This window comes from Tetrao urogallus (assembly GCF_951394365.1).
Source record: "Tetrao urogallus genome assembly, chromosome: 2".
NCBI lineage: Eukaryota > Metazoa > Chordata > Aves > Galliformes > Phasianidae > Tetrao > Tetrao urogallus.
The window spans coordinates 103,093,299-103,117,034 of record NC_136814.1 but is presented as its reverse complement, the minus strand read 5'-3'; the positions used below and the strand labels follow the sequence as shown (position 1 = coordinate 103,117,034).

General features: G+C 42.3%; 1 protein-coding gene across 2 annotated transcripts in view; it reads left to right on the top strand.

Moving 5' to 3' along the window:
• Window positions 1-414: 414 nt before the first annotated feature.
• Window positions 415-23,736, top strand: part of ITSN2 (intersectin 2) — a gene marked incomplete at both ends in the record, with an annotated part of 56,575 nt that continues 33,253 nt past the window's right edge. For both annotated transcript variants that reach the window (XM_079532708.1, XM_079532707.1), the window contains 10 exons: window positions 415-445; window positions 14,028-14,120; window positions 15,644-15,707; window positions 16,723-16,886; window positions 18,210-18,407; window positions 19,288-19,384; window positions 20,097-20,239; window positions 21,181-21,244; window positions 22,869-23,006; window positions 23,144-23,229. In XM_079532708.1, coding sequence (XP_079388834.1) covers window positions 415-445; window positions 14,028-14,120; window positions 15,644-15,707; window positions 16,723-16,886; window positions 18,210-18,407; window positions 19,288-19,384; window positions 20,097-20,239; window positions 21,181-21,244; window positions 22,869-23,006; window positions 23,144-23,229 — 1,078 coding nt within the window. The remainder of the gene's footprint in view (window positions 446-14,027; window positions 14,121-15,643; window positions 15,708-16,722; window positions 16,887-18,209; window positions 18,408-19,287; window positions 19,385-20,096; window positions 20,240-21,180; window positions 21,245-22,868; window positions 23,007-23,143; window positions 23,230-23,736) is intronic.

The following is a 23,736-nucleotide window of genomic DNA, read 5'->3' as shown; positions in this document are numbered from 1 at the left end:
CACAAGTAACACCAGGGAGCACGCTTAGGGTATGCAGGCCCTCCCCTTGCCAAGAGAGTGCTGCACCCCACTCTGTATGCCCTGAGGCAGCTGTTTGTGTGCTTTATGCAGGAGCTGCTAAACAGTCGGCACTGTTTCCCTTTAAAAATATGCCACTAGGTTCAAGACTGCAAGCAAAAAAAAATAAAATAATAATAATAAAAAAATCCCCACCCCCTCCCAAATGTAAATTCAGCTTGTTCAGCAGCAGTGTGAAGCCCTGCATTGTCTGCTGTCGGAAGTGGGAGCTGAAGGGGACAGACGTTCCCCTGCTCAGCAGGAGCGCGTGGCGACGTTTTGACCTTGTTGCATTATTAATGGCACGATGTTTTTATTTTGCAGATGGCTGAAAGCTAGCAAGGCACTTTCAGGACCATGATGGCTCAGTTTCCCACGGCGGTGAATGGTGAGTAGCTCGGTTCTGGTTGTTCAGGTAGGGGTGGGAGCATTTGTTTTTATTTTTTGTTGAAATGGCCCTGTGAAAAAGGAGCTGATTTTTGTATCTGCTGCAGCGTTATGGACAGTTTGCTGCAGACTGCTTCCTGTAGTTCAGCTTACCTTGTAAGACCGGGAGAAATTGGCTGTGAGCGTAATTGTGGCATGATTTAGATACAGAAATGCCTGGAGCATCTAGAAATCTCAGATCATTTAAAGGGGTGAGGAATGTTGGTCTTGTGTTGTGAGCACTGACTGACTGCAAGTGGGAAAATGCAAAGTAATAGCTGATTTGACTTGCATACCTTTTGTGTTATGTAATGCAGCACAACATTTGTTTCGTTATAACGTGCTACTCAAGCTGAAATAGTAGAATATGTTAATCATTTAGTGTTAAGTAGAACTATCTTTAGAAGTAAGAAAAACTTCAGAACCTCCCTCTTAATTCTGCACTCTGTGGAAACTTTTGGATTTGTTTCTTGGTGATTCTCTATCAAAGATGTGTAAAAGACCAAAGTTTAGAATTGTTTGTGTGTTTATGTGTACAGTGGAGCTCACTATTTCTAAAGCAAGCTTCTTTGTGAAGGCACAAGTTGCAGCTGTCTGCTGAGAAATTTTATGTTTATGTGCTGTTGTTTGCAAAGCTGGCCAAAATGGAAAGACAAATATAGGAACAATGCTTGGTGCTCCAGATATTCCAGATAGGGAGCTGAATGATAAAGGTATTTCTTCTCTGTGAAGGTTACTGCAGGACTGGGGGGTCTGCATGTAAGCAGTTTAGAAAATCATTGCTGTTAAAATGAGTGAAATAGAAAAAGAAAAGTGTTTCTTAACCAAAGCAAAGTGCTCAGAATTCACATTTGAACTGTTTTACATGTTTCACGTGTGCATAAAATACCTTTTTTTATACAGACAGTTGCAGTTTGATCTGGACTTTGTTCCACAGACTTAAAAGAGAAGTAAAACGAGTCAACATATTGCATATCATAGGGCAAAAACCTATGTATCACTTCCACTTCTTGGGCATCATAGAAAAACAATTTTCTTGTCATTGTGTGCTCTTTGCTCCCCAGCTTAAACACAAAATGCTCTTCAGAGAGGACATGGGTTTGTGCTCTCGGCTGTCCCTGTGGTTGATTTACACGTGGACGATTCTGTCTTCTTTGTTTGGCTCTTTTCTCTTTCTGGTGAAGGACTGCAGGTATTTGACAGCAGTGATCACATGCATGACTTGAACTGAGAAGGATGTAGCTTGGGGAAGAGTTCCTCTTCTTCATCTGGAATCCCTTGCACAGTTCAAAAGGGAACTAGGCCAAAAGGTTTTGTTGAGTCAAGAAATGAGTTTCACTGTGTTGAAATACTTAGTAAGAAAATGTGAGCTAGCAGGCAGCAGTTAAGCTCACAGTGTAATTGAATGACTGTGTGTGCTTTTGCAATGATGTTTCTCATCAGAATTGATTAAATATGAAAGATACCAGGCAAGGAAGAAAAGAGTAGTTTTAACTGATTTCTGGATAAATACTGAGCAATTTTTACTACTGAAACTGTTCTGTAATCTGTGTTCCCCTTCCCTGCTACTTCCTACTACTGTTTGCATCCAAAGTAGATCACCTACATTTAACACTCACTGCAGACCTCTAATTATGGTATTAGACATTGGTAATGGCTTCAAGCATTGGATGAAGAATGCAGTGATGCATGAGGCAGTAAGACCCACAGGCACTCCTGCAGCCCAAGTGGAGAGCAGTGGCTGCCTGCCGTGGGGCATTGGCCCTTTTGCTCTCTGCTAGAGGAAAACTGTGGGGTTTTTTTCTGGGGGAAGAACCTCTCGTTCTTATCAAGGTGCAAAGTCTTAGCTTTTAGGTCATTAATTACAAAAGTAGTTTCAGGTTTGTTTTTGGTGCTTGGTGTTAAAAGCTAGCAGATAGCGTGTGTGTGCAAGAGAGCAATTACATGGTACAGAATGACACCGGGGTTGAGAACTGCAGGGTTCGGATGACGAAGTGAGATACTTACATCATCTCAAACAATGTGAGCAGAAGAGTCTGCAGCACCTTGTTTTCCATTTGAGCAGAGAAAGGGAAGAAGGTTAACTCACTTAACTGCTGGCGTTCCAGTTCAGAGCCTTGAATTCACGGAGGGCACCTTGGGAGCTCTCCCAAACCAGCTTCTCAAGACTCTGCAGCCTGAGCGTGTGGCTGACAGCCAGGCTGTGTGTTGGGCTGAGAACTGGCATATTCTTTTCTAATTGTATGGTCACACGTAAACTTCAGCTTGGTGGGATCTTCTGTGCTCCTGGGACACATGCTCTTGCTAAACCACTTACCTTTCCTCTCTAAAGATATACAAGTACACAGTGAACATCTACAGATGGGTTCCCTTTGACCTTCCATTTTGGTCCAAGGTGACCAAAATGTGGCCTTTTGTGGGTGTGTTACTAACAGGCTGGAAATGCAGAGAGGAGAAGCAGGACTTGAGGAGTGCATGTTGATTTCATGGAACTCGGGATGCATCTGCCAGGTCTGGCAAACTTAGGCTAACTGTAATGGTTGTGGTGACTTCTTATGTGAACAGGCAAGACTGAGCGATGCCTTACTGTGGGAAGGCTGCAAGTTGCAAGCATGTGTGCAGCGCCAGATAGATCAGAGACATCACAGAGAGTCTACTGTGAGATCCAGGCTAATCTAAGGAACTCATCTCAAATCCTGTAAAAGTGGTTAAACTAAATATCAAATACTTTCAAAATTACATTTCTAAAGAATGAGTTAGCGGTTAAAAATAGGATAGGAACTGAAACAACTTCCATGTAATTTATCTTTCTGATTGCTGTATCTGTCATAAAGCAGCTTGCCCTGCCGTGGGATGTTTTCTGCTACAACTGGAGAGCAGCTGCAAGATGTTGCTCTTCTCCCAACTCCTCTTCTTCTGTAGGTTAGAATTTCTCAGTCGGGCTGGATCTTGGTTTAGGGAGATTTAATCTTGGCAGTCGGGCAGGAATGAGGAAGGCAGTCTTTGCTGATCAGTATCTCACAGAGTTTCCTTAAGTACCATGGGAGTTTTGGGACTGGTTTTCCTGTTTATGTTTTTGTTTGTCCTTCCTCTTCCCTCCTACTGCCTGTTTCCTTTGATACAATGTGTAGTGGTCCAACAGGAAAACACCTCTGATAGCTGAGATGCAAAAAGTAATACTCAGAACTCCATTTCACTTTCTTTTTAAGCTTAATACTTCAAGCTGGGTTTTAGTTAGTGAATTCAGAGCTGAATGGGGTTCTGGTTCCACTGCTGTCAAGAATAATGCAGTCACAAATTGTCTTCTCTATTTAAAAAGTCTTATCTCAAGATCCCTGGTCTGAAATTTCTTGGAATTGGTCATTGCAGTTCAATTAAAACCTTAATGGGTGCAACATGACTCTTAACCTTGTGTGTACTGCAGGCATGGAAACTGCAGACTTGGATATCAGCAAGTGTAGATAAAGACACTGAGCTGAATTACAGCTTGCAAAGGAAGTGTCAGAACTTGTTCTTTCGCCTCAAGTAAGGCAAAGGAAATGAGGGAGATTCAAAGACAAGGACAGAAATATTCTATGGCCTTACTTACGTTTGTGAATTAATTCCTGGGTTCTATATGAGGATGTGGGTTTTTGCTTGATACGGAGCAAACTTCATGACTTCAAGTCAGATGGACTTACATGTTCCACTATCAAACTGCAAAACATTAGGTTTCCAGTTGCACGTCCTGTATCAGATGTGTGCTTCACTTCTAAGAAGTGAGAAGTAGTTCTGTAGAATTGCAGGAGTGTCTTGCTCATATGTCATTTTGGAAGCTGCAAATAGTGAGACATGGAGGTAAATAATAACACAGTAAAAGGAGCAAGGTTTTAATGCAGAGGGCATCCCATGCTTTCTTTAGTCTCTAAACTTTGTGGGTAGAGTCAAACAGATGGAGTTTATTAGAGAGAGAACTGGCTAAAAGGGAGAGAAAATGGAAGTACCAGTCTTGGTCGTTGTAGTAGTGAAATTCTACATGGATTGTTATCCTGGGACCAAACGAACTCGTTTATTATTTATGGAAACATCGTTAATACAAAGCACGTGTATGCTGGTTCGATTTTCTGATGACACAAGGAGTCATTTTCCAGGGAGGATTCATCAGGAAGCACTGCATCACTGGTTCAGTTCCATCGCGTTTCCGTTGTGCTTCCTCAGGTGGCTTTGTAGTCATGCTGCTGTAGGCTGGAAGAATTTCTGCTGTGTGCTGGGAGCCCAGGGTTTGGCTGTGACTAAGGGGGAAGACAAGCGGATGTCTTAAATAATCACGTAATAATTATGTAATTTGAGGGAAAGGAAATGCATCGTAGAACGTGGTGGTGAAGTAAGTGATACTGTGTGCTGTTGCATAATGCAGTGCCACATGGCTGCCCAGGGAGGTGGGGTCACTGTCCCTAGAGGTGTTCCGGAACCGTGCACTGTGGGCATAGTGGGGTGGATTGGGGTTGGACTTGGTGACCTTAGTGGCAGCACAAAGTTCAGTAGAGATCACAGGGTTGGGTTGGAAGGGACCTCAAGGATCATGAAGCTCCAACCCGCTGTGAATTGGCTGTTAGTGTGTTGGGATGGAAATTGGAATGGTTCTGGGATGTTCTGGTCCCTGTGGTCAGGGAGGAATCTGAGCGCCATAAGGCAGAGCTTGGTTTTGGGGAAGGAGTTCTGTGTGACACCTCCTCAGAGCAGCTGCAGTCTGGACATGATGACCTTGGAAGTGCTTTGCAGTCCTAAACCAATCTTCACCATTAGTTGGTAACTTGGCAAATGTCATCCACTGAGTTACTTTAAGCTGCCTTGTCTTGATAAGGTTTTACTTTTAGGATTGTGTTGGGTTTTGTAAGGTAAGACTGTGCTGAGTGGGGGACCAAGGGATTCATCTTCTGTAATATGTCTATAATTTCGGCTGCTTTAATCATTTTGGATGCCAGTGAGATTTCCTCGTGGTTCTGTTGTACCTCAAAGTGTATACTTAAAAAGGCAAAACAGAAAATGTAAGGAGATCAACCAATACTTCCCCAGAATGAAGCCAGAGCCTGAAGGCTTCACTGCAGGGACTCAAACATCAATCTACCACATGGCAGAGCTTCACAGGGCTCTGACTATTGAAAATTTCTCTCATCTTGATAGGAAGATGAGCTCCAACGTTTTGGGAATTGCCCTTCTAGTCTGATAAACTGCTTCGTATGGTTGGTGTAACTTAGGGTTGTTTGTCACAGTGTGAAATCCTGCCTTTTGAACATCAGCTGAATCCTGTGCCTTCTCGTGGTCATTATGGCCTACACATGTTGAACAGGCCAAAGATAGAATTAATTGGTATTGGCAGAATGAGTTCAGGTTTAGCCCCCTAATCATCATGGCAAGAATAAACCATTTTTAGACGTTGTCTGTGGTCTGTCGAATGCATTTACACAATGCTGCAGTGTTACTTTAATTAGAGATGCTTTAGGTTGGGGCTTTTCAGTATTCCGGATCAGTTGTTGAGACATCTGCTGTTTTTCTTACAATTGAACAACAGCCTTCAATCATAACTGAGATGGCTGGAAGGAGTGAAAGGCTGGAAAACTTAAAAAAACAAACAAACAAACAAAAAAAAAAACAAAAAAAAAACCCACAAAATGTTTGTGGGACTGAGTTTCTTACCAGTACACAATGAAATGATTGAGCTTATACAGTTGGCAGAAAATGTGCTGGTTTTTTTTTTTTTTCTTTTTTCTTTTCCTTATTGGTGGGGACTCATTGTCTCAAAACACCTGGGAACCAAAGCTCCCAGTGCTTGGAACCAAACTTGTGGACTTTTGGCTCCAGAAGTGTCTGAGTTTGTTAATATCTGAAAGTCAAGAGAGTGTGATGCTCAAGGAAGGACTCAAGCTATCATACTCATTTGGAGTGATTACATTGACTAGGACCTTCCAGCTTGGCATGATGGATACAATAAATGCATATAGAATGATGAGTGACCTTAGGAAGGTGGCAGCAAAGTGGTAATTGATCTCTCATAATAGAAGAATTAACCAGTATCAAATGAAAATACCAAGGCAGCTATCAATCAGAGCACTTGGCACAGTGTCAGTAAGCTCTGAAAGCTGTGGATTGCCAGAAGGTGACATGGATTCCATGGTTGATTAGATATAGATGCATTTTCATCTCATTAATGTGATACAGGTCTGGGTCACGGGCTGCACTGAGGGCTGAGGAAACACAGTGAGGAAATGCCACCACAGGCTCACTCCATGCTTTCCTTCCATGCCAGGTGTTGGGCTTGGGAGCTGGCTGCTCAGCGAGGATAGTTGGTCTGAGCTGGCAGTCGTTACCATGGCTTGTTTCTTAAAATATCTCCTGATTTGTTTGATTCCACAGATAGCTCAGGAAGCGCCTCTTCATTCTCCCTTCTGTCTCACTCTTCCTGTCTGTTTTTTAATTTTTATTTGGTGGTGGTTCTCTTTTCCTCTTAGTCCCGGACTTCCTCTTCAAGTCTGAGAAACTGGAAATACGAAGATAACTACAGAAGTTGCTGTAGAGGATATAATATTATTTGAACAAAATTCTGCTCTGATTTTATGTCGCCTTCTGTTGTTGTAAGAGCATCCTTTCCTTTCCTCAACCTAATTTCAAGGTTCATTTTGGATCCTCTTCCTTGTTTTCTGCCAGCATCGCTCCCAGCACTCAAAGGTTTGTTAGCAGCTGCAGATGAAAACTGACCTGAATCTTGTTCATTTTGCTGCATTCCACAGAGATTTGCTAGGCAATGATTAAACAAATTGTCCTTTTGTAACTTTTCAATTAATTAGTAGGGTTTTTCTGAATGCTGGTGGACAGCAGTATAAGAAGAATCCACTTTGAGTAATGAAAGACTTTAATCTGAGCACCGGCAGGTTTTCTTCCTGAACAGTGCTGATTAAAAGCTTTTACTTTCCTTATTAAACACTTTGATTCTATACAGGTTGACGGCAGTTCACCCAGAAGAGCTGCTGGCTTGCTCTAAACTGAAGGATAAAGCATATCTTCCAGCTTCTGTGTCATGTTGTGCCAAGGAAAGCTGCAGAGGCTGCCAGCTGCCAGTACGCTTACGCCAGCAACAAACGGAGGCAACCTTTGCCTCCCAGGGTATGGGAGAATGTGGCAGAGGACCTTCCATTTCATGTTGTGAGCACATTCCATCTCATACCTTCTACTGAGTTTCTGTAGTTGTGGCTTTATGACTGTCCCTTTTCTAAGGTCCATCAGGAAATATTCATATTGTACAAATCCATGTCAGTGGAGAGAAAAATGGGATTACTCTACGTGCACCTGTCAGTAACTCAGTGATTACGGATGATTTCAAGAGCACTGGTTCTCCAGTTAGGCAAAAAGTACTTCATATTTATTGCTGCTATTGAACTGAGGTCTGGGGAATGCTATTCAAGAACTCTTGTTTCATTAAAACTTCACAGAATACCATTGAATGAGTTGACACAAGTGCTAGAACCAACTGTCACAAAAGGCAGCACACCTGGGTGCACTGAAGAGTACAGTCATGTTTATACTCATGTTCTTGCACTAGTGGAGCTTGGATAGATCTCTAAAACGATCTTCATTTACACATTTTGAAAAGGAAATTGATGCACTTTGCTCTGTCTGTGTTTTTTCTTTTAAAACGTTTTCCTGGCTGCGTTGCATCGTGTTTCAGTGGAGTTTGGCAATAATTGAATTAAAAAGGAGCTTCTAAAAATGGATAGCCATAATGATAAATGATACTGTGATTGTGTAAGTATAGTCATATCCCATTGTTACAACCTGATAGTTTAAGTGCTTTGGAATCATCAAGTTGCACTGTGAAATTCAGCTAACAAGTGGATCATCACTGTAAGCATCAGTAGGCTGCCCAGAGGGGTTGTGGATGCCCGATCCTTGGAGGTGTCCAAGATCCAAGTTGGATGGGGCCCTGGGCAGCCTGGTCTGGTATTTGATGTGGAGGTTGGTGGCCCTGCATGTGGCAGAGGGGCTTCGTGGTCCTTGAGGTCCCTTCCAACCCAACCATTCTGTGATGCTATGACTGTGCTATGATGTATCTCACACTAGAGGAGACAGTGTGTCTTCAGGTTGTTGTAGGGATTATACTCATTCTGAAAGGAGTGCCTTTCTAATTGAGATCACAGCATGGCAAAGAAGTTCTTACGTTCATTCTTTATGATAGGTTCTGTACACTGAAGTGGGGCTTCAGTCACGATGATCACGTTGGTGAAAATAGGGCATGGTATGGAATGCTGTTCCTGTTTACAGGGCACGTGAGTAAACAGCCCCAGTATTTAATTTTAATGAACTACTGAAGCTGAGGCTTCCTAATGCACCACAATATGTAGAAATCCTGTACAAAATAGGGGGGAGTATGAATTAAACCCCACAGTGCAACATCTGCTGCTTCTTTCTTCACGTTTCTGTGAGCGTGCCCTTGAGTTAAGCAGGTGTTTCTTGGCCAGATGAGTTACCAGCTTTGCTGTGTGGAACAATTATTTTTGGGCAGCACATCAGAGACTTTTAAAAATCTTACAAAAAAAAACCCCAAAAAACAAAAAAAACAAACTCAAAACTTTAGTGAAAATGTGAAATGGAAGGGGAAACACAAGGAGCTTTTTCCTACTGTTGAATGGGCTTCAGCTACAGGTGTTTCCTTTGTAACAGTGTCTGCGTTAAAGAAACTGCTCAAGTTGTCCTTAAGCACAGACGTGCCCTTTTCTTTTCCTCTGGCGGTTGCTGCAGTGTTGCCTTGTACTCCCAGAGCCTCTGTGATGCTTTTTGGGTGGGACAAGAAGTAGTGGGATCAATGTGTGTGTTGGGAAGGCAGGTTGAGCGTGGGCCGTGCTGTGGTCCGAGGGAGCTGGGAGCCAAAGATGAGCAGTTAGTGTTTGGGGTGGGCAGAAAATCTACAAAAATAGAGAAAAGTCAACAAAAAAAATAGGAGAAACAAGTACTGAAAATATTAGAAACGCTGATGGGGAATGTGGGAATTCATAATAATGGTGAAGTGCTGTGTGTTTGAGACTCTTAGTGTGCTTATCCAACACCAAAGAAAAATGAAAAGTGTGATTCCACGCTTCATTTGCCTCAGTTGGGGTCGTTCAGTTTGATCTGTTGTGAATATGTCTGTGGTGCACTTAATTCCAGTGTCCCCCTGTTTGTGTCTGTAGGTAGGGTTATCCCAGCACATCACACACCAGGCAGTTCTCTTGAGTCCACTTGATGGGAGGCAGCAACGAATGCTCTGGATGGTTGAACTGTGGAAAGTCCCTGGTTATGAAGCTGCAGGGAAGCTGCTGTGTGAAGTTTCCCCTTTTTAAACATGGGGATAAATATTTATTTAGGCTCATTATGAAATTTACTGCTAGTTTTTTTTTTGGATGGTTAAAGAGGTGGTGTATAATCACTCGTCCTCGTGACTTACATGTGCAGGGAGTGCTCTCTCAATTTAGTTTTATTATCTCAGTGGAGTTAATTAACTTTGTAGCTCGTAGGAGCATAGTTTTTCTTAGAGTACCAAACAAGCAGCACCAACCAGTGAGAAACACACATTCCCTGTAGAACGTGGTAATGCCTTGCAGTGTTCTGCAAGTGAAGAGGTTGTCTGTTTTGCTACTAACACCAGTGTGCACAGCTGCATTTGTAATACTAACCAGCAGCAGAAGTTTCACAGCAGCGTTTTGAAGGCTGTTTATTGCTCTTCTAGAGCTTCACTTTCTTTCCTCCCCTCTTTTACGTTTGCAGCTCGCCCTTTGAAGGAAAGAAATGTTTGTTTCTGTTTCGTGTTGGCAGCCCATCAAAGTGAGTCCTTTAGAGATGCCATTAGGGCTCTGCATCGGGCTGATAACCTCTGAAGAAAACAGGCTGTCCCTAACAAGGTCTATGATCCTGTCGTAAACAGACCCTAAAGTTCTCTTAGGAAGATGTCTTTTGTTTAGGATGAGCTTAAAGGAACAGAAAAAGTTGCTTAATCCCCAGCATAGTTGCTTGCTTCCAAACCAGGCTCATCACTGCTTCACCAAGGGATCTGTGAGTGCCTCTTCCCCACAGCTGTGATGGAAAGGCATCCCCACCAAGTCTGACCAGAGGAGCTAGATGCCTGCAGGTTGATTTATTTTTGTGAGTCATGTATGATGTGCCATGATTAAGAACTGGGGCAGCGAGAAATGAAGAATGATGAAGGCTCTGGGCAAGCTTGGTTGTTCCCTTTGGCTGGATCTGGCTTACCAGCAGCACGTTTCTCAGCCCAGAGACTGAGAGGTTTGGGCAAAGGGCTGTTGAGGGAATGTAGAGATATTTAATTGATATGTCTTGGTGGCATATTTCTCTTTTTTTTCTTCCTGCAGGAGTGGTCTCCCTGTTGTTGCACACTTCAGTGTGCCTGCCATGCTAATGATTTAGTGGAGTTGTACACTCCTTGTTCATTTATCTGTCTCTGTCGTACATCAGAAGACGTTCAGTGGGCCAGCAAACTCGACAGTTTGTGTATCAGGCAGTGCTGACAGGTCAGGTTTAGCTTATGATTGCTTTGGGAGATGACCACGGTATCACTGAGGGTCGTATTGGGTTTCGATAGTGATTTTGCAGGGGGGCTGAGTTTCAAACCAGTTTCATCATCTATGCTAAGTCTTTATTGTGATGGTCTCCTTTGTACCATAAGTAAACACAGTAATTACTTTGAAGAACGGTTTCATGAGGCACTTTGTGGACTTGCCAAGGCCTTGTGTTCAACCCTGTTGTTCAAAGGGTTGATTTCAGATAGACTGATGTGGTATTTTTTGCTTGGAGGGATCTTGTTTTTAATGACACTTTCAGTATAAGTGTTTTTTGTTCTTATTATTCTTATCTCCAAATTATAACATCAAAAGAGTCCCAGACACCTGGTTAAGGTGAAAATGAACCCTCACAACACTTTCACCTTCCCTCTCATGCTGTGCTCTTCATTTTATTTCTTAGCTTGTGAAGAATTACAGCCCCGGGAGGACTTTGGGTATTCCTTGCTCCACCCTGCTTATCTCAGTGATGTTTGGAATTTACAGCATGTTTTCCTGCAACTTTTTAAATTACAAGGTGCTCTGTTATTTCCTCTTAAACACCTTTAATGTTGGCAAGTCTTGAGAGATACTGCTAGAATTATTGAAAATGAGTGTTTTCTTTGAATAATAATGTATATTTTTATATGTTTCCTTATAAGTAGAATATTCAGGTTACCTGGGCTTTGGGTTTTAAGATCTGTTGCATTATTTTCTTCCATGTCTACAAAAGCCCTTGGTAGATGAGGGCGTATCTTTATGGAATAAGTTATGAAGGATTTATGGTTTCTCTGGCACAGGGAGAATCTGAAATTCATATCTTGGAAAATGAATTATTGGCAGATGGGTCTCTTCAGGATCTATATTCTCTCCATTTCACAGAATCACAGAATGGCCAGGGTTGGAAAGGACCTCAAGGATCATGAAGCTCCAACCCCCTGCCACATGCAGGGCCACCAACCTCCCCATTTCATAGCAGCCCAGGCTGCCCAGAGCCCCATCCAACCTTGAACACCTCCAGGGATGGACGGGGCATCCACAGCCTCTGTGGGCAGCTGTTCCAGCACCTCACCACTCCCTCAACTTCAAACCCTTTCCCCTTGTCCAGCTGTTTTCCACCCCTTGCAAAGAGTTGGAAGGGTTCCTTCTTCTGCTGACACATGACTTTGTGGCTCACACTTGGACAGGACAGTAGCTTCAGTAGCTTTTGGAGTGTCACTCGGGCTCTGCATTTGTTGCTATAACAACATTGTTTGCAGTCAAGGCTTTTCTTGAATGAAATTTATGCTTGGCCGTGGTGATGGCTGCTGTAGAAGTGCTTCTGCATGTTTTGTTAGGGAACTCGGGGGAAAAAAGAAAGAAAACTCACCACATGTTATGCAAATGTCCATTTTGCTGGAATTGAAAGAGTAATCACCATCTTCTTGTATACTTCATGATATGTTTATATGATGCTGGGGACTTCAGTGCATACGTAAACAGAGATCTGCAATATAATACAAATTGTGTTCCTTCGACAAGTTACAGCGGTGTGAGTGGTGTGATCTTTTTGTGTAGCACTGGAGAGTGTTGTGGCTGCCTGCATCGTTGAGTTCAGCAGTGAGACCGTGGCCAGGTGGGCCGGCATGGCAGCATGGAGAGCCAGAGGGAGGACTGTGAGCTGGCAGTGCGGGGTGCCTTGTCCCGTCTTCATTCTCCTTCCTCCAAATGAGGTCTCCATGAGGTCTCCTCTGAACAAAACAGCTGTTTCAGCGTAGACCTTTGCTAACTGCTGCTGGAAGGGGAGGTGGAACTCCAAACTCAGGTGCTTCAAGGTTATATCCAAAGGTCCTCCCACCATTTTGTCATTCGTATGGCCGTTGAGTTCCTCTTATTTGTTTGCTTTCTAACTATTTGTCTTTCCATATGAAACAGCAGTGTAAAGAATTCAACGTGTAAACATGGGAGGAGAATGATAGCCCTTAGAGAACCTTGTAAATATCTTATTGAAAGAATTATTTGTTTCCTTGGCTGCTTTTTGGCGAGTGATACCATTCCTTGGAGGATGGTGTAACAGTCCTTTGGAAGTGGTAATGCTGGGTAGAATTTGTTGGAGATGTTTTTAGTAAGTTTTTAACGTTGCTACTGGGGATTCCGTTGAAAATTTTGGCTCATTCTTACATTCACTGATTGAAAGATGAGATTTTGTCAAAAGCTTCCCAATTAAAACTTCTCTTGCATAAATCCCAAACCAGCTGTTACTGGGAAACTACTTGTCCTGCTCAGACACGCAGCCAGACCTTTATAAAGCAGATGTGAGTGATTCTGAAGTCACTCTTGGTTCCATGTAGTATACCAGAACGTCTCTGTACACATGATAATTCCTTGCAGTTTCTCCTTATTACTTTGGAGCTATAATATTGTTAAACATTTTCCTTTTAAGCAGTGAAAAAAGCTCAATTGAAATCACATGCTATTTTAAGAAATAAATCCATAACGTTACTCCTTTACCATACGAAACCAGACTGTTTTTATTAACAGTCCCAACATTGATTTTAGAGCATCAGCAAGACGAAGCACGAGTCTTTGGGGCAGCTGTAGGATGTGAGCCTCCTCTGCGAGACCCTGTAGTTGACACTGAATCCTGTTTGTTCGCCGGTGGAGCGGGGCAGCGTTGGTTCACACAGAGTGCTGTGGTTGGCATGCTTCCTGCCCGAGCTGCAAGCTGACAGCAGCCACAGGCAACTACTTTGCACCGGCTTGGAAAGCCAAAACAGCTTGTTTGAAAGCAGAGCAAAAAGCAGCAGGGCTGAAGAGTTACAGCTGCCACTTCCACATCTGGGGAGCGGGTTTGGGTTTCATAATGCCCTTGCCAAACTGGTAGGAGCTGGGCGTGCCTAAATCTGGCTTTGTCCTTCAAGAAGCCAAGCTTTGCTTTACGAATGACGTGTTTGATTTGTCAGAATCTTCAATCTCTCAGTTTTTGTTGTGTTGTTGTTTTAGGAGGGCCAAACATATGGGCCATCACCGCAGAAGAGCGGGCCAAGCACGACAAGCAGTTTGATAGCCTTAAGCCCACGGGAGGCTACATTACAGGTTAGTCTGGGATTCTGCATTACACATTAACTTCTGGGTACACATAAGTAATGTTGTGAAACAGTTTGAAAACTACATCCTATTTCAGGCCTTTGTGGTGTGACTAATAAGCATAGTTTGGGCAAACAGCCACAGGTTATTACTAAACTTGTACGAGCTTTGGACCGAAGTCTGGCACAGAAGCACACAGTTGTTAACCCCATCACTTCTGCAGCCAGCAGTCAAGTGCTGTCACTCTGCCTGCTTTCAAAAAACAGAGTCAGAGGCTGAATCTGCACTGAGATGGGAAGCTGCCAACAAAACACTTCTTCTAGCTATTGTGGCAAGCGATGCCAGGGACACAAGAAGTGCTCTCTTCTGTCTGAAAAGAGCTGGAGAACACTGCGATGTGAGATATCTTTGTTCTGGAGTAGGAGGCAGGGAGAGAGATGCTGACAACTCATCCTTGTTAATGACTGCTTATAGTTTATTAACCCTCACTCCTGCCTGCCTAACTATCTGCTGAGTCTGTACCCTATCTGCTAACTCTGGTGCCCCTGTTTTTCCTCTTTTTGGTCTGAAAGGGACAGAGAAAAGAGTAGGAAGTTGTCTGTGGAGAGTATGCACTTCTGTTAGCTAAGAGATAACTATCTCCTGCATTGACCAAACAAATACTGATGTCTCAATGCTGTTTTAGCACCAGCTGGAAAGTGTGCCTTCCCAGGAACTACCTTGAGGCCATGTCGTGGCCACCACATGCATGTCTGCAGGCTTCGTTATTTATTTGTAGAGTGCTTGAAATTAAAGACTGTGAATAAAAGGGGAAGAAGGTGCTGAAAAAATAACCTGAAGCCTTAGATTTAAGCTTTTATAATTTGCTCCTAGATAAGCATAAACACCACTGCCTGTGCTTTATTATATCTTTGTTTAGCAGCACAGTCAGTGTCAGTTGATGTGCAATTTGGTATGAATGTGCTCAGTGGTTCCTGTTCCCTTCCTGAGATATTGAATTATTGGATGCTTCTGTGATGGAACAGAATATTGCTTAGAACATGAGATTTTGCTTCTTTTTATTTTTTTTTTTTCTGTTTTCCTTTTCCTAGAGAGACAGTAGTGGCTCAGGTTAGGTTGGATGAAGGAGAAGGAAAGAAGCGGAGTGCTCATCCTTTCCTCTAAAAGTAATTAGGTCAGGATGAAATTTTTGCTCATTAGTCGTACTTCGTACGTATGACATCTCTTGACATGGTGCAGTTGTTAAACTGTTGGCAGTTGTTTGCTTCTTTTTTCCTCCCACATCTTAAAGCTTCTTACTGCTATTTAGAAGCTGTGCTTTTGAGAGCGGATTCAAGATTACAGGAAGACATCTGATAACAGCTGTCACGAAGGAAGGAGCTAAGTGACACACAACCAAAAAGATTAGAAAGTGTGGTGATTCCTTTTGAGGATCTGCTCCCACGAGAGAGTGCTGAGGTTGTCTGAGATTTGATGCTTGTCAATATCCATGTCCATAGAGTCAAAGCCTCTTTCTTTCATGTTTCTCATAGGTGATCAAGCACGTACCTTTTTTTTGCAATCAGGTCTACCATCTTCAGTCCTCGCTGACATATGGTAAGGTGTTCTTGCTTCAATTTTATATTTCTGTTTTTTAAAAGGGGAAGTGAGTGGCATCCAACTGCTGTAACAGACAACGATCTGAAGCTCCATCGTAGGTTAGGTATAATAGACTGTAAGGTACCAACCCAGAGCTGTAACATAGGAACAGGACAAAGTTCTGTTCTTTGCAACACGCATGTGGTGGTTGCAACACTTAAAAGATAATTTATCTTCTTTGAAATTCTTCAGTCTTCACCCACGGTGCTGCAGTGGGTGTTGTTATCAGGATGGCCACATGCTGAAAGTCAGAGCGGACCGTAATCATGAAGAGGGACTCACTGGTGGACAGTGTGAAAGAAAGCATTTTGATATAACGCTAAGTTAGTTCCTTCTTCAGACACTCCACAGCACAGGTCAGCACTGATTTGTTCTGAGTAGTAAGAGAACAAAGCTGGGAATGAGAACGTGTAGCTCGTTATTAACCTTGCCATTTTTTATCCACGCTCCTGTGCCTGTTCATGGACATCTAATTTATTAATGAGATTTCAGAATTTGTGAAGTAATACGGTTTTTGAAGTGGCTTCTAATGCCTCTAGCAGGTTTCTGTATTGTAATGGTTTTTTTTTTTGCAGTAATTCCCTGTGCTGCAACATGCTCATTTAAAATAATTGCTCTTGCTCTCAGCATAGAAAAAAACATTGCTGTAGCAACAAGTAAGCAGGAGATGACTGTTTTCCCAAATACCTTCCTACTCTAAGTATTTAATACATAGTAACTTGAAAATTGAAGTAAGTAGAAGTCTACCAAGTGAATTAAATTGGATATAGTTAGATATTATGTTTTGAAATGATGCAAACTGAGAAGAATTTAGATGTTGTCATAAGGAGAAGGTATATAGATGGTTGCAGTGTGTTTTTTTCTTGTATAAAAACAGAGGTAAAATTGATAATAAAGCTTCTCATTTGGTGAAAAGCTTTGTTACATTTCTGCTGTGTGGACTCTTTCTTTCTTTTCTTGTTTTTCCTTTAAGGGCACTGTCAGACTTGAACAAAGATGGAAAAATGGATCAACAGGAGTTCTCTATAGCCATGAAACTCATCAAGCTGAAATTACAAGGACAGCACTTGCCTATGGTTCTCCCTCCTGTCATGAAACAAACTCCAGTACTTTCACCTCTAATGTCAGCTCGCTTTGGTACTTATTAATATACAGTTAATTGGTGTTCAGAGAGAAAACACACAGTTGATCTGCATTCAAACACAAGTATCATTAATCTGACCACAGCACTGAGGGGATCAGTTAAAAACAAGAAACCACCGTGGCTGTGCTGATGCAAGAAATCCACAAAGCCTCTTACTTGAGGCAGAGCAAATGGCCTTTTTGATGACTTCATTCTCTGAAGACATTTAATAATAAAGAAGCAGCATCTATTGAATTTTGAGGTTCAGGAGGGCCCTTCACGTCTGCCCTTTGGCTTGCAGGCTGTCATACTGAAGGCCTTTTTCTGTCTCCCTTTATTCACTCATGAGATTACCCTCCTAACTTTCTTTTTCTTCTTTTCAGTTAAACTTAGCAAGGGTCAAAGTTTTGACATCAGTATTTAAAATACTTTTTTAGAATTAATCAGATTGTTCACTTGATCATCGATGGAGTATAATTATTTTTAACTTTTCTGCCCTGTTTTGGAATTGAGTTTGTGTCAGTGCATGGCTGATTGTAATTTTGTAGCAGAAAATATATACCTGGTTTCAGCTAGGCTACAAAATTCTGCTTGTACTTCTTTCAGTGTTTATACAGTGGAGTTCAATGTGTGTGTGCAATAATTGCACATGTGATTTTTAGATGTCTGCCCCACTCTGAATCTTGTGTTTGCATACCAGTGCATGCATTTATATATAGCTGTGGTTGGCAAATGAATACTTGCTATTAACCTTTCATCACCTCATCTGCATCCTGTTTTCCTCCACAAGATTTAGTCAGTAATTCAAGTGTCTTAATCAGAAAACTGCCTTAAAGCAATCCTGTGTTGGGCATGTGCCCCTAAATATGGACATTGCACCTTTGTACATTTTTTTGGGACCAAGATTAGGAAGAGGCTTAGTTCAGAAATGTCATCAGCTGCTCTTTGTAGAGAATTGTCACAAGTTTCCTGTTCTGTTAGAATTCTGTCTCAGGGGGCAGACACAGAAAGGCTTCTTGAAAAATGAGTTATGTGGATAATTATAGAAAATTACATCTTAATCCTTTTGTGAAATATTTGCCAGGTCAGCCTGGAGAATGAATTCCTTGTAAGGAGTGGGGTTGGGTTTTTATTTTGTAAATTCATCTTCAGTATATTTCCTTCTGTTAGCTGTGCTGTGTGAATGTTGGGGGAAGAGTAAATATTCTACACAAGCATCTATTTAATTGCATCTCTGGATGCAGGCTGCTTTGTGTGCTTTTACTTAGCATGGTGGATTCCATTTCTTGCTGGAGCGTGTGCCATACAAGATCATGAATTGTTTGTTTTTGCTCTAGGAATGGGTAGTATGCCAAATTTGTCCATGCCAACATCCATGTCTACGATCACACCGTTAGCTCCAATGTCTCTGACCTCAATGACATCCGTTCCTCCTTTGGTTATTTCTGCTCCCCTGGTGCCTTCTGTCAGTACCTCATCACTGCCAAACGGAACATCCAGCCTTCTGCAGCCTTTGGCCATACCTTTCTCTTCAAGTAAGTAGAGTGCAGTCCACTGCTTGGTTTGATGGGTGAATCTCATTTTTCCCCTGGCTAATTTCAGAGAGAAACGCACTAATATGCAAGTTAATAAATAAATTAATAAACCTGTATAGAATCATAATCATAGAATCACAGAATGGCCTGAGTTGCAAAGGCCCACAATGCTCATCCAGTTCCAACCCCCTGCTGTGTGCAGGTCACCAACCAGCAGCCCAGGCTGCCCAGAGCCACATCCAGCCTGGCCTTGAATGCCTGCAGGGATGGGGCATCCACAGCCTCCTTGGGCAACCTGTTGCAGTGCCTCACCACCCTGTGGGGGAAAAACTTCCTCCTAAGATCCAACCTAAACCTGGCCTGTCTCAGTTTAAAACCATTCCCCCTTGTCCTATCACTATCCATCCTCACAAACAGCTGTTCTCCCTCCTGTTTCTACGCTCCCTTCAAGTACAGGAAGGCCACAATGAGGTCTCCCTGTAGCTTTCTCTTCTCCAAGCTGAACAAGCCCAGTTCCCTCACCCTTTCCTCACAGGAGAGGTGCTCTCCAGCCCCCTGATCATCTCAGTGCCCTCCTCTGGACCAGCTCCAAGAGCTCCACATCCTTCATGTCCTGGGGCCCCAGGCCTGGTTGTAGTACTGCAGATGGGGCCTCACAAGGGCTGAGCAGGGGGGGACGATCACCTCCCTCTCCCTGCTGGCCACCCAGTATGCACACATTCTTTCCAAATGTTGCATTCGTCACGTCTTTCATAACTAAACAACCTTTAAAACAAGGCACTGATGAGCTTTTCTTATTTCTCCCAAACACTTGGGTGTTTCTTACAAATCATTACTGTATACCAGTTTTCTTTACAGCTTTTGGTTTTGTCTGTTTCAGTGCAGCCTCATACCGGTTCCTTAGGTCCCATGGCAGGAGGGTTTGGTGGATCTAACATGCAGAAGGCACAGTCACTAATCGATTTAGGATCTAGCAGGTATGAAGGTTTAGTTTACAATGGCTATATCTTATACTCGAATAGTACGCCTCCTAAAAAACACAAAGCACTTATGTTTTTTAGGTATTATTCATTGATAATGGCCTGCCAAATCTGAAAGTAGACTGTTTTGATCTAGGCAAATTAATATTTTCAATAACTCTATCCAAACTTTCTGAAGTAGAAGAGAAAGTTCAAACAAGTAAAAGCAGTGCCGAAAAGAAGGTAATGCACAGCATTAGCAAATAAAAGTAAGACAAGTGGTTGTAAAAGCAGTGCTTATGGATTGATGTGGTCATTCATTATAGATAGCACCAACAGGCACATAAGAACAGTGTTATAAATATTTATCTGTGAATTTGTTTCGTGAATAATAGATGATCATCAATCTTTGTCATCACTGCTCTGTTTGCTGATTTTAGAGCTTTGTCACAGGCAGAAGAAAGGGTTTAGCTTTATCTGTACAGTTGGGCTTCGAAGGGGCAACTCCCAAAAGAGTGCAGGGGGTTCTCAGTTCCAGAAGGTGGTTCAGAAATGCTTGTACTTTTTTGCTGCTGGCACAAGATGTAGGATGAATGCATGTCCAACTTTGGGCTTCTCATCTGGGCAACAAATGATGCTGTGTATCTTCTGTACCAATGCCTGTTTGTTAAGCTGAGTAACTAACTTAGAGATCTTCTTTCTTTTTTTCTTATTTGAAACTGTGTTGCAGTTCAAATTCTTCCTCTAGTGCTTCGCTAGCTGGGAATTCACCAAAGATTGCACCTTCAGACTGGGCAGTTCCTCAGGCTTCCAGATTAAAATACAGACAGAAATTTAACAGTCTTGATAAAAGTATGAGTGGGTATTTATCAGGTGAGTATGGCACTTGGTACACATGGGGAAAAAGCAGTGGAGCAGTGCTTTCTGTGAAAATGAGACACATCTACACAATGCCTTTTGTGCCACGTCTCCGTTTCTGTGTGTATCCATCAGTAACTGCTTAGATATTTGGGCTTTGTCTTCTTTTCAAAGAACGCAGCTGAGGAAAGATGTGGCAGTCGTGCAGGCATGGATTGTAACTTCTGGAATGTAATTTAAGGGTGTAATTCCTCGTTGACTTCCAGTGACGTCTGTGTTGTGCCACAGCATTGTGGTGACTTTGAAAGACTTTGCACAAAGTTAGCACAAGAGCAGAATTTGAAATGAAAGTGCTTGTAAAACTGGATTATTAATGGTAATCTGGTGAGTGGAGATAGATTTGGAGTCAGAATGTATGCCTGTAGCTGAGCAGATTTCTCATTTTGACTGACTGCTTGCCAACCCTCTGCCTCAGTTTTTTAGTACACAAAAAAGGACAATTGTCTCTTTCCTGAAAGGGACTCTATGCATTTTTATCTTGTTTGGTTGATTTTGGGGCTGAAGGTTTCGTTGACTTGCCTGAGAAAGGCGTATGGTTCTCTGCTGACCAAGGAAAACTGGCAGTTTTCCAGCTTACCAGCTCAAACTTCCAGCAGGCAGTCAGCTGTGCTCTTGTAACAGCTGTGGGGATTACCATAAATACCCCTTTTTTATGTCAGTTTTTCAGTTTTGACCTTTGAATGAGAAGAGAATTACACCAGAATACTCACATCTTCATTGTGTTCAGATTGTAATGCCTTTTGTTAAGCCTGGAAGTAATGCCAACTGTCAGCGATTAATGAAAATGGATTAGATTAACATTAAAAATAAACATGCCCCAGTTCATGACCCATTTTTGCTACATGTGAATCTTTGTTCCAAGTATTTATTAATCTCTTTTGTGTTTTTGCATGAAGGATTTCAAGCAAGGAATGCCCTTCTGCAATCAAACCTCTCACAGACTCAGCTGGCTACTATTTGGTAAGTTGAGTTGCTGAATGTGCATTCCATACATTTATGGTGTTAAAAGAGAGGAAGTTTTTGTTTAATAAGAAATGATGAAAGGACACCGTAGATCTGACACTATAAGCAGAAACAAAGCTGCTTCTTAAACTCATTTGGTGATTGATTTTTCAAGACACTTCAACTTTAATATATTAAACTTTTCACTTTTTGGACTAGATGGCCCACAGGGCTCTCTTCCAACTCTAAGGATTTTATGATTCTATTCTATTCACACTTTGTTTTTTGAATTCCATGGAGTAGCACAGATGTTCATTTCAACTTCCATCTCAGTGGTGGGATCCTTAAGGTGAGGTGAGGATTTGTTTGTTTGAAAAGCAGAATTGTAAAGCAAAAGATCAACCCCTACAATTCTGTGATCTCATCTTGGAACAGGCTGCACAGAAAGGTTGTGGATCCCTTGAGGTGTTCAAGGCCAGGTTGGATGGGGCCCTGGGCAGCCTGGGCTGGTATTAAAGGTGGAGGTTGGTGGCCCTGCATGCAACAAGAAGGTTGGAGATTCATGATCCTTGAGGTCCCTTCCAACCCTGGCCATTCTGTGATTCTGAAATGATTCTATGATCTTGTTAGTTTTAAAATATGGAGAGCTTAAAGAAGGAGTTGCCCATCAAGGTACTTGCATATCAAACAGCTTTTAAGATTTGTCTTTGCTGTGGTGGTGGAAATTGTTACAGTTGTCTGAAGGCTTGAATAATTTGCCTTTAACCTGCTAGATAAGATAGTTTGGATTTTGCTTTCAGTTGAAACTCGGATTTCACATGTGAACTTCACTGTTCCAGAGGAACGCTGAGGTTCCATTGTTGTCTTTATCTTGGGGGCAGTCATTTGTTTGTATCAACAGCGACCTGAAACATTATTCCTGTTTGATTGCACACTGTGAGGGTAAAAATGGAGTTTGTGGTTGTGTTCATCCATGTAGGAGTGTGGGGAAATAAAGCAGGTACACAGCTACTGCTTTCCTCCTGGGTGCCTGGTCTGGATGCATCAGTAGCCAGTGCAGGGATGTCTCTGTGCACGTGTAGATTACCAGACCAACTTACAGTTTTGCCCAAAGTAAGGGATTACTGATACTTCTACTGGCATTGTGGTCTTAATTACTGTAATATAGCACTAACAATGTAATAATAAATAACAGTGCTGTGTGAATAGTGTTGGTCTGTCAGCACAATAAAAAACTCATTTCATCATCTCCTCCTTTTGTTTTTTCCCTGTGGCGTGTGAGTGGGTGCTGGATTTTTTGTTTGCTTCCTTCTTGATTCTTTTTTCAATGGCTCATTTTTGTGTGTGTGTCCAACCCTGAGTACAAAATACAGCACAGACACGTATTGAGCATCTCACGTAAGTCCAGTCTAAGTGAGTCTAAGGACACAGTTCATATCTGAATCGATGGTTCTTTGAGAATAGTGTCTCCTTCCAGCCACTCCTTCCATCCACAGTTCTTATTACTAATTTTAATTTTGGCACATGTCAGAGGAGTTTTCTGTTTGTTATTTCACAGTTCCAGGTGTGAAAATCTTCGGCTGTCACTTGTGAGTGGTGGTGATGTTTAGTTCTAATTATTATTGCTATTAAAACTGTGCAGGTCATTGGCTGATATTGATGGAGACGGACAGCTGAAAGCAGATGAGTTTGTGTTAGCCATGCACCTAACTGATATGGCCAAAGCTGGGCAACCTCTGCCACTAACTCTGCCTCTGGAGCTGGTACCACCTTCCTTCAGGTAAATTGCTGAAGGCAGTGAAACATACTGTGCCTTCAACAGAAGCTTTTTGTGCAAACAAGGTAACTGTGTTATTTGTCTGATGGGGTTTTGTGTTTGTTGGTTTTTTTGTTTGTTTGTTTGTTTGCCATCTCCAGGAGTGGAAAATACTCCGAAAATATCAATGGAACTCTGCCGTCTTACCAGCCTGTGCAAGAGGAGGAGCCACAGAAAAAACAGCCAGGTAAAACAAAGTTCATGGTCTCACTGTTGGTAAATAAGGCTGTCTTTGAAGGACGCTGGAACACTTAGAAAGTGGAAGACATAACCAAATCCCTGGGGGGTTTCATTTCAGGAGCTAGATCCCTTTTAACTTGGACGGTAGGAGGGTTGTTAAGTGGCTGTAGTCAGCCTATTACATCTAATAAAAAGGAGAAGGCAGAGATGGGTGCTATTATTAGCTGTAGGAATGGAAAAGTGTGCTGATTAATAATGTATTTTGGAAAATAAATCTTTCATTTTCAACTACTGCAGTGCTACTGCAAAATTTTTTTGCTGTTGAGTGTTACTGGCAGTACTTTGTTCTGGACATTCTGAAAACAAGAGATCCCAATGTTGTTTAATTATCTAAAGACAAGATGTGAGGTGCACACAAAAGTCAATTCTGCTGTTGGCTGCCTGATGGCAACGGTCTGTTGTGTGTGCAGTGTGGGACTCAACGTGCCTCTCTTTTTAAGAGTGGCTGCTGGGA